Source organism: Haliotis rufescens, unplaced genomic scaffold (assembly GCF_023055435.1).
Source record: "Haliotis rufescens isolate VD_foot unplaced genomic scaffold, xgHalRufe1.0.p SCAF_26, whole genome shotgun sequence".
In the NCBI taxonomy this organism is placed as follows: Eukaryota; Metazoa; Mollusca; class Gastropoda; order Lepetellida; family Haliotidae; genus Haliotis; species Haliotis rufescens.
The window spans coordinates 5,480,794-5,491,754 of NW_025963957.1; the positions used below are offsets into that span (position 1 = coordinate 5,480,794).

At 42.5% G+C, this 10,961-nt stretch overlaps 1 protein-coding gene across 1 annotated transcript; it reads right to left on the reverse strand.

The window, feature by feature from the left end:
* Positions 1-210: 210 nt before the first annotated feature.
* On the reverse strand, positions 211-4,540 carry LOC124147377 (NXPE family member 3-like). Its single transcript, XM_046518077.2, has 3 exons — positions 4,233-4,540; positions 3,434-3,495; positions 211-1,235 (listed from the first exon to the last, which is right to left on the reverse strand). Exons 1-3 carry the CDS (start codon positions 4,499-4,501, stop codon positions 457-459), a joined length of 1,110 nt encoding a protein of 369 aa, XP_046374033.2. The 5' UTR covers positions 4,502-4,540; the 3' UTR covers positions 211-456.
* Positions 4,541-10,961: the final 6,421 nt, after the last annotated feature.

Consider the following 10,961-nt stretch of genomic DNA (forward strand, 5'->3'; position numbering starts at 1 on the left):
CGTATTATGACACGCGTGTTTCATAACGATGTTTTATGATACCTGTTTACGTGATGCCGTGGGTGTACATGTCATCTGGATATTTCAAGTGGATGGCTATTCGTTCTAAAATATCACATGGGGTGTAATATAAGTATAGTGTGGTAGTCCCCATGTTCAAAGGAGGAAATAAATTTAAAAGGGTTCCCAGTGCATATCAAGGTATATGGATTACTCTGGTTCTAGGAAATGGAAACTAGTAAATAATTTGATTCAGTTTGGCAGGACGGACAGAGGTACAGTTTATTCTCTGCTGGTACATGCTGATTTTACAAAAACACTTTGGAACATTCTTGGAACAGATCAACATCACCTTTCATTGAAACAGAACAGCGTATTTCAAGAAAGAATTCAAATACCAGTCACGTGTTACAATATAAGCAAAAGAGTATATGTCCATATGAAGAAACAATTCTTTCACTTTCTAAAGCACAACAATGACAGCATGTTATGTATCATTTCATCAACTGTGTCAGTTTGTGGGTGAAAATCTTGAGATGGCTTTGCCATAGTCATGTCCCAGAAATCTAAATAAACAATCTTGTCTTGCAATGAAGCAAATTCCTGATGCCAAATATCCGTGTACAGAAGGCCCCAGTAAGATAACAAACCATGCATCGGTCTGAAAAATGCATGTGGGCCACGAACTGCAATTGTAACATTAGGAGCGCGTGCCAAGAGGTTCTTTGCAGAGGGAACAAGTCTCCGAACATGACGCCTAAACACATCCGGGTGGACAAGCGTGAAGTGAACGTACATATATAACACTACAATATCCTTGGAGGTGTTCGGGAGACGGTCCATCATGATGTGTTGTGCCTGGTTTGTTGACCTGTTATAGTGTATAGCGCCATGATAGAACGGTAGTTCGTGAGCATACCAGGAAATTGAAAAATTATGTATTAAATCTGTGTCAGTAACAGGTACATGACGATCTGTATGGGAAGGAAAGCGTAAAATTGAATGAAGAGCTCCTTTAAACTGATTACTTGTCGAATCCCCATGAAGCCAGAGCGTTCTTCCTTTCAAGCATTGTCTGTAGGCATCAATGGTGCGAGGCAGTGTGTCGTCACACAGTAGCGAATGCCACTTGTTCCGGTAAAAGAAACCATTCGGGGACTTCCGTTGCCATGTCATTTCCGCCGGAAGCGTATTGCAGGAAGTTGAAGGAGCCGACAGTTTTACATCGTTAGAACCTGTGAAAAGAAATGGGTTTATCAAGAAGAATTCAATATGTTGAATACGTTACCTTTCCGTTCTCCTAAGCGAAGGTATATGTTGGTAATCAAAGGGATCTATGTATCTCTGAGTGTTGTATGTTGTTTAACGCCGCACCCAGCAATATTCCAGCTATATGACGACGGTCTGTAAATATTCGAATCTGGACCAGACAATCCAATGATTGACATCATGAGCATCGACCCACGCAACTGGGATACGATGACACACGTCATCCTAGTCAGCGAGCCTGACCACCCGATCTCGTTAGTCGCCTCGGATGGGTTGTTGACCCTCTGTAACCGGGATCTTCACGGGAATGCGTCCCTAAGTGAAACTATCATTGCAAGTTAATGTTTATATTAAAAACATATCACTACTTGTGTTACACCTATTCTGCATACAGGGCGTCAGTGCTGCATATGTTGTTTATCAAATTAACAAAAGTGTCAATAAATATAAAAACTGAATAGTTTCTTTGAATCACAACAAGTGATTTACAACGATCCCTTCATATAGCTTTCATCACTGTTTTGCCCTATATGTACTTATCCGTGAATAGCGGGGGTAGAATAGGTCTTCAGCAACCCATGCTTGTCGTAAAAGGCGACTATGCTTGTCGTAAGAGAATCGGGTGGTCAGGATCGCTGACTTGGTTGATGCATGTAATCGTATCCCAATTGCGTAGATCGATGCTCATGATGTCAATCATTGGATTGTTTGGTCCAGACTCGATTATTTCCAGACCGCCGTCATGTAGCTGGAATATTGCTGAGTGTGGCGTTAAACAACAAACAAACAAACAAACAAACAAACCCTACATGTACACCTACAGGAATCGGCTTGGGCAGATAATGGAGATAATTAGTGTCTGTCGTTGACGTTTTAATTTTGATATCAAGAAAAGTGACGTTGGTGGGAAGGTCGCTTAAATCAGTTTTTAAATTATATATGGGGGCACTAAGAATCGTAATCGTGTAAAGTTGATCACCAAACCCAACATCAGGGATTCCTGGCATGGCAATGGGGAATAACCTCTACACCATGAGTCATGCAGCCGTAGTTCATTGAGCTTTCAGTGCCCCAGAATAAACTGAGCTCTTCTATGATGTATACGGGTATATGGTTTTTAGGACCATCTTTGTTTCAATTAAAAAACATATTCATATGGAGTGTATGAAATTCAACACACAGACAATGCCCCATGCGGATAAAACTCTACAAAGACAACACCCCCACACAGACAATTCCCCACACGGACATTTCCCCACATAGACAATCTCATACCTGAACATTTCCACACACAAACAATTCCCCACCTGAACATTTCCACACACACACAATTCCCAACCTGAACATTTCAACACACAAACAATTTCCCACATGGACATCTACTCACACACACACACACACACACACACACACACACACACACACACACACACACACACACACACACACACACACATTCCCACACATGGACATCTACCCACACAGACCCCCCCCCCCCCCCACACACACACACACACACACACACATTCCCCCATATGGACATCTACCCACACAGACACCCCCCCCCCCCCCCCCCCACACACACACACACACACACACATTCCCCCATATGGACATCTACACACACAGACAATTTCCCACATGGACATTTCCCCACACAGACCATTCCCCGCCAGGACATTTCCCCAAACAAACAATTCCTCACATGGACAACTCCACACACAGACAAACCCTCCACCCCCACAGCCAACTCCAGCCAAAAGCTCAAACAACTTGGCCTCAGGGGTAGCGGGGTATTCGTGTGGTTAAAGCGTTGACTTGTCATCCTGTCAACACTATCAATGGATGATTTGTCCAGTGATTGACACAATTGTATGCCTCCTGTCAACACAATGAAAGGATGTTTTGTCCAGTGATTGACACAATTGTATGCCTCCTGTCAACACAATGAATGAATGATTTGTCCAGTGATTGACACAATTTTATGCCTCCTGTCAACACAATGAATGGATGATTTGTCTAGTGATTGACACAATTGTATGCCTCCTGTCAACACAATGAATGAATGATTTGTCCAGTGATTGACACAGTTGTGTCCCATTTCTAAACACTATCAATGGATGATTTGTCAAGTGAGGGATGTAGAAACGTCACAGATACATACCTCCTCTAACAGACACCTTCACTGAACTCTGTAAAATATCTTGTTTTGAATCTGTCACAGACCTGTGATATGAAAAACATATTTATTAGTTCGAACCCACACTGCCAGAGTGAGACAACTAATCTAGACTACCAGTTATCGGACTTTCATTTTTATGGAAGCCTCGGTAGCTGAGTGGGATAGGTCGCTGACTTTGTGTGCTGGCGATTGGGTGCCTCACTCTGGCAGTGTCGGTACGAATCCCCGGACGGGACTCAACCCAAAAAGGTACGAGAATCTGTACTTTACTCAGAGAGCGTTATCCCAAATATAACATTTGCTACATTTGACCACTTCCTAAATGGCTTTGTGTGTTCATATTCATTAGTTAGATTAAAGTTACTCTGAGCAAAGGACTGTCACAAACAGAACACTGGATACTTTTTTCATCTGCAACTGCAAAAGAAGACATTTTCTTAATTAAAACCATGCGCCTAAATATCTACCCCACACAACACAACCCCATTCACACCCACCACCCCGCACATCTCTTCTCTTCGGTGTCATCACCGGGTGTCATCATACATGTCAGGGATACATTCATATATTTTTCATCATTATTTTGGAATCTGTTTCGTCTGATGATCGAGAATGATTATTGTCTTGTTTTGGGGTTGGCGTTGGCGTTGGCGTCGTCATATTAAGCTGACAATCCGTGAAATTCATTAACATTCCATTCAAAGCGGCTTCAAACACAACTAACACACCAAGTTATGTAAAGAGATGAAGTTCAACAACGGAAAGGATAAAATATACATACAAACCAATGATGCTTCTCTCGGTGTTATTTAAAGGAAAGCCTATTCCATTTACACTAAATGAATGCGACCATGTGTCACATGTCAACTGGTTGATTTTGGACTTCTTACAGTACCAACTGTCGCCATTGTTCTCCTTCGTGAAATTACACCACTCGTTTGCCTTGAAGGAATCCTCTTGTCTAACTGAACATGCTGTTGCATCTGTTAGATTGTTTGCCCGGAATTCAGCCAACGCTGTCCAGAGACTGCCATGCTGGTGGTATATCATATAGTTGAGAACTACCTCCTCCTTCCTCGTGGCAATGAATGCCTTTAGTTAATTGTAGCGCCTCCTGACCATACGGCTCTCAGTAGAGCAGTGTAGCTTCCATTATTGAAGTCCTTCACCCGACCGGAAACGGAAGCTGCTGCCTCTGGGCTCTCCATCCAAACTCTCAAAAAATCACCTCCAGTTAACTTGCGGTTACCATTCAAATCATACAGATCTATTTGCACTTGAATGTCTTCTCCTAGATTGTAGACCTTTTGGACATGGTTGAGATACACACGAGATTCCTTAGCAACTGCACATAATGAAGGATCAAGGACTGTTCCATAATGCATAGCCTCTTCTGTGAGATATGTCATGCCTCTTGCCGGAAAGGGATAAAACAGGAACCTGAAACCAAACCAAATCGATATTATTACAATACTCTGCCTGTACATCCAGAGAATCGTCCTACCAATAGATATAGAAACAGAGAGAGAGCAGCCATTTAATCATATTATTTTGTTTTCTTGTCCACGTGGTTAGCGTGAATTGTCAAATGCAGGACATTGTGGTGTGAGAACAAATTTGTGTTCATGAGATTCTTCTTGTGTATTTTATTCAGCAATTTGTTATCGGAAGTTTATTGTGGGTTTGAAACAGAATCACTGCCGCGCACATGTCTGGTCACAATCCTGGGACCGTAGGCTCTGGTATATTCCAGTGATAGTTAAAAGGCTTACAAAAGACCATTCATCCAAAAAAATTCAACAAACAGAAACTATCTTAATATGAATTATTTCAAGGAAGCGCAGTCACTAATTGTTATCTTGTGATATTGACCTTTTACCTCCAAATCCCATATGTCAGAAGAATAACCAGGGGCAATGTGGGACTTCCAGTGGTGCCAATGACATTTGTGTACGAGTAGACAAGACATGACTCTGCTAAACTAACTGGAACACGTGCAGGTATGGTGTGTCCCAGGCTAGGATAGTTATTAGGGCGGTTCTGGGATTTGCTCAAGGAATGCAACCCTGCTAGGCAAATTTGAATGTGTCATGGCATTTGAACATGATCAAAGAATATCATGACAGGTCTGAAAGATTACTGCTCCTGTTTGTTCCGGTTGAGTCTGTATCAGATGAGTAAAGTTCTCAATTTACAAGAGAGTATTTGAAGTTTGATCGCACCTTACAACGGGCATGGGTTCCTAAAGGCCAATTCCAACCCGGATCTTCTTGTGGAAGAAGGTATTTAAAGCAATTGCAATGAATACGATGTGGATTCTCAAATACTCAAAGGACTTGCTTGAATGTTTGCAATTTCAGAAAGGGACCAAGTTAAATTATATCAAACATTTGACTTGAACACTCAATGCCATTTAGAAGGGGTGGTCAAATGGAACAAATTTTATATTTGGGGAAACACTTTCTTTGTAAAGTACAGATTGTCGCGATCGTACTTTATTGGTAAATAAAACATTTGTTACATTTGACTACTTTCTAAATGGCATTGTGTGTTCATAGCTTTCGGGCCATGGGAGCCGTGCCAATTTTCATTTGTCAGAGGAGTACACAAAGTACGTGACCTAGACTACCAGTTGTCGGACTTTCATTTTTGTTCAAGCCTCGGTGGCTGAGTTGGTTAGATCGCTGACTTTTTGTGCTGGCGATCAGGTGCCTCACTCTGTCTCTCCCTGTCGATTCTGTAAACAAGTTTGCTTGTTAGTTTGTTGTTTAACGCCACACTCAGCAATATTCCAGCTATATGACGGCACTTTGTAAATAATCGAGTCTGGACCAGACAATCCAGTGATTCATATCATCAGCATCGACCCACGCAATTGGTATACGATAGCATGCATCAACACGTCAGCGAGCCTGACCACACTATCCCGTTAGTCGCCTCTTACGACAAGCATAGTCACCTTTTACGGCTAGCACCGGTAGCTAAAGACCCCGGATCTTAACGGGTGCGTAAAGAAATCAACAGATGCCGTACAGTATTTATTTGAGACGGGATGACGGGATTAATCGGAAGACATAATTATAGACACAATATTTTATATTAACTGAAAAGCCAGTCAGTACTGTATTCTTTTCATGTGTTATTTATATGAGTAATCAGTGACGTTTGTGAGTAGCTGTACCGTTGTACGACACGAGGGTCAGTGCCCAGTGAGTCAACCATTATTTCACGACCTTCAAGAGCACGAGAGACAATGTTACTGTCGTAGCTCTTTGTGTGTGTATTCGCGGGACAAACCAGATTCTCTGGAGATTTTCCAATCAGAATGCAATCTCCTAAAATGTCTTGGTGGACTTTTAAATAACGACGTGATATTAACGTCCGCAAGTTGTCAATGACGAATCATGTGGCCTTCAAATGTGCATGAAACACTCCTAGAATATAGTTGCATATAGTGTACGATTTTGAATTTCATTAATCAATTTAAAACACAAGTTTACGAATCAATCGCTACTCTCTGATGACTGGGACAAGACCGAGGGCTATCAGGTACACTTTTCAAAAAAAGAAACGAACAGGCAGATTTTTAGTAAATGTATTACACCTTATAAAGCCGATATATTCAATTTAATATCATCGATACTAATATGAAATTTTGGAGCTCGATAGTAACATGTTTTCGTTGTACAAAGGCATTGGAAACTGTTCATTGTCGTGTCACATAAGGCCACAGTGTTGCGCTGAAATCAGTATCTTGTGTGACCGCCTCGGGCAGCAATCACGGCTCTGCATCTCCTCGGCACTAACTGGATAAGTGTACGAATTCTGCGCCATTCTGCTTGTAACGCGTTGGCCAGTTGTGGGGTGTCAGCGGCGTGCTCTGACGTTGACATACACGTCGATCGGGTTCATCCCAGAGGTGTTCGATTGGATTGAGATCGGGAGATCTCGGCGGCAGGGCAAGTCGTTGATGTTGGCTTTATGAAGGTAGTCTACCGTGACACGAGCTGTGTGCGGTGGAGCGTTGTCGCGTTGTCCTGTTGAAACAGGTCTCTCTGGCGGTCAATGATTGGGAGAAGGTTAGGTTGAAGAATTTGATTCATATCGCGATTTGCTGTCAAATTTCCCTGAACCACAACGAAGTCAGATATCGTGGTGTAGGATATGGCCCCCACACCATGACCGAAATTGTCGAATTCAAATACACAATGTGGGGCAAAACGCTCATTTCGACGACGATAAACACGTTGCCTTCCATCTCGCCGGTGAAGAAGAAATCGTGATTCATCGCAAAACCACACTCGTCTCCAGTTTCTCAAATTCCAAGGCGGTAGGGTATGGCACCAACGCGAGCGTCGCTGTCGATGGATCTGTTGCAAAACAGGGACGATAACTGGTCTTCTGGGTCGGATTCTAGCCTCGCGAAGATGGTTCCTGACAGTCTGGTCCGGTATCCACCTCAAACCAGGGATGCGTCCTGCAGTCTCCGTAGCTGTGGCATTGCGATGACGTAGGTGGAACAGTCGAATGTAGCGATCCTGTGCGGGGGTGGTAACTCTTGGTCGGCCGTTTCTCGGATTGTTTGCAGTGGAATTGAACTGTTTGTATCAGTCACAAAGGCCGCAAATCGAGCTGTGCTGGACCCGGGTTCGATTCCTCACATGGGTACCCATTTCTGGTGTCCCCCGCCGTGATATTGCTGGAATATTGCCAAAAGCGGTGTAAACCATACTCACTCATTCGGGTTCAGTGGGTTGGAACCTCACTGCATACAAAGAGATGTACAAGTCTGCATCGTCTTTCGTTGTTTACTAGAATGGAATCCCATGGAGCATAAAGCAACAAATATTACTTGATTGATTTAAGTTACGTTTGGTTATTCTGTTGTTGTTGTTGTTGGTGGTGGTTTGTTGTATAACGCCGCACTCAGCAATATTCCAGCTATATGACGGCGGTCTGTAAATAATCGAGTCTGGACCAGACAATCCAGTGATTAATACCATGATCATCGATCCACGCAATTGAGATTGATGACATGCATCAACCAAGTCAGCGAGCCTGACCACCCGATCCCGTTAGCCGCCTTTTACGACAAGCATAGTCACCTTGTACGGCAAGCATGGGTTCCTGAAGACCTATTCTACCCCGGAATCTTCAAGGGTCTTTGGTTATTCTGCATGTGAGTGAGTGAATCATTGAGGCAGTGAGTCATTGAGGTTTTACACCGCCTTTAGCTAGCAATGGACCAGCAATATGCGGCGTAAGACACAAGAAATGACCATAAAGTACTCACAGGCTGTCCTGATAAAACAAGTATATTGCTGACCACACTTTTCAACAGCATTCTCTCACTTTTCCAAACGAGACCTGACAGCTTTTTTGTGTATCCGAGCTGACCCAGATCGAATATGCCAATATGCACAAAGGAAGTAGTCACTTCGTCGTGTCCCAACAAACGAAGAGACACACGTTCTTTACAATTGGTAGTCATGGGATTACCGTCGGGGTATTCGCTTCTTTGCAATAGGAGGGTATGCATAGTCCAACATATGCGTAGTCTAACTGAAGCCTTGTGGATGTTTTGTGGGTTTAAGAAAGAACACGTGTTTAGGCATACATAGGTTGTCTCTGCATGTCTGGCATCTGCATTGTTGAATTTGCCAATAACTTAATTTATATAAATATGACGGCAGGAGCTGAAGTATGTTTATAGCCAACAACGTAATGTGGTTTACTGTCGGTTTGGTCACGGAGTCCATATGGTTTTTGTTCGTTATGTCTACTGGGAGATTCTACGTACAGATTTGAAAATATGGTCTACCAACTGGTTTAAAATCTCTAGTTTCTGAGGAGATTTTCACAAATTGGATTTGTTTCAATAAATATAAAAGAATGATACTAGGCTTGTTTATAATGCTTAGACTGATCCTTTGAGTCAGTTCGATGAAGAAGTCAATAGATAACGGTCAGACAGACAGAAGAAATATGCTCACTTGGACTGTCAGTCCTGTGAGATAAAAGATATGCTAGTAGGATTATGATCGGAATGCAGAGACAAATGCAGTGATACTTACTGCGACAGTCTGGATGTATTCCAGTTCAAATGGAGATATAGTATTACAGTAAATCCAGTCATAACGAAACAGACAGTAGCACATATTTGGTGTTTCTTCATATCTGATTGTAACAATACACTTGTATAGTCGCAACTCCGTTACGGTGTTTGATTCAACAAGTTGAGCGATCAGAGCGTTATTGCAATGGCGTGTTTGAGCGAAAGTTCGTAGCGTTCTACCTGTTCTCTACGTTTGTTCTCGCAACAGGTTCCGACCGTGGCCATTGCAAATGTCTACATTTTCAAGCAGGTGTGGTCTATTGTCCCCAGACAGTGCACTTATACGGACATAATTGTCAACTGGTTTCGATAATTCTACAAACTGACGTCTGAGAAGATGCGAAATCGTTCCAAATCTTTTTTGTGTGTTATGAATGTCTCTTTCGGATACGTCAGTTAATTATCCAGGAATACAGCCCTTCTGACAATCTGGGTATTGCAAAAGGCTGCACTGTTGGGGAGTTGTCACATTCTCCGAACAGGTATGTGTAAGTTTGACTGGGCAGCGTTTCCTGGGAGAAGTCTCATTCACTGTCTGGGCTGCGTGTAGAGGGGGCAAGGGCCCTGAGCTGATGATGAGCCTAACCAGCCTGACTGTGCCAGGATCACCCAAACCCTCTTTGCTGCATTTTTTATTTTAATCAGTAAATAATAATAAAAATAACAACAACAATAACACCTGTCTGAGCAGATTATTCGTGACCTTCTCCAGCGACTGAACTCATATGTGCGCCGTGAACCTCGTGAGATGAATGCCAGCACTCGTCATGCACCTTTGCGCGAACCCTCAGTTCCAACAGTCATAGACCCGAAATTGCAAATAAATGTTCACATGTCCTCACAAATTGAAATCTCTGATGTCGGCCTCGAAGATTTTTATCCCATGACCACCAACTGTAAACAACGTCTGTCTCTGCGTTTGTCCGGACGCGACAAGGTGACTTTTCCTCCTTAGTGCATATTAATTCGACCTGGGTTTTATTATCACGTGTGAAACCGGTTTAAAATCATGCTGATATCTGGGTGTCTGAATATTGTCACAAATTCTTAATACGTGAGTGCTTAGTGTTGAAACTCTTTCGGGAATAAGAATTAAAAAATAATTCGGAGGTAAGTTATTAATCATTTTGTCTATAGCAATGATTTAAGTATTAAGCAGATAAGTATGTTTCTAACAGAGCATGTGGGTTGGTCCGTGTTAAATGTATAAACAAGCTAACTGTTGCTGTATAGCGTCTCGAGGCAATTATTTGAGACGGGAAGTCAATAGGTTAAACGGAAGACGGAATTTGACCCAATACGTTATATGAACTGACACGCCATGTGATACTCTATTCATTTCATACATTATTGATTGAAGAAACACAATAATATGTGTGAGTGTGTTAGTTGGGT

Excerpts from the sequence above, each read along its gene's own strand:
- LOC124147377 (XM_046518077.2), bottom strand. The coding sequence starts at position 4,501 with ATGATATACCACCAGCATGGCAGTCTCTGGACAGCGTTGGCTGAATTC. Across the intron at positions 3,496-4,232 it reads GAGAGAAGCATCATTGGTTT|GTCTGTGACAGATTCAAAAC; the intron begins GTATGTATATTT and ends TTCATATCACAG. Across the intron at positions 1,236-3,433 it reads GAAGGTGTCTGTTAGAGGAG|GTTCTAACGATGTAAAACTG; the intron begins GTATGTATCTGT and ends TTCTTTTCACAG.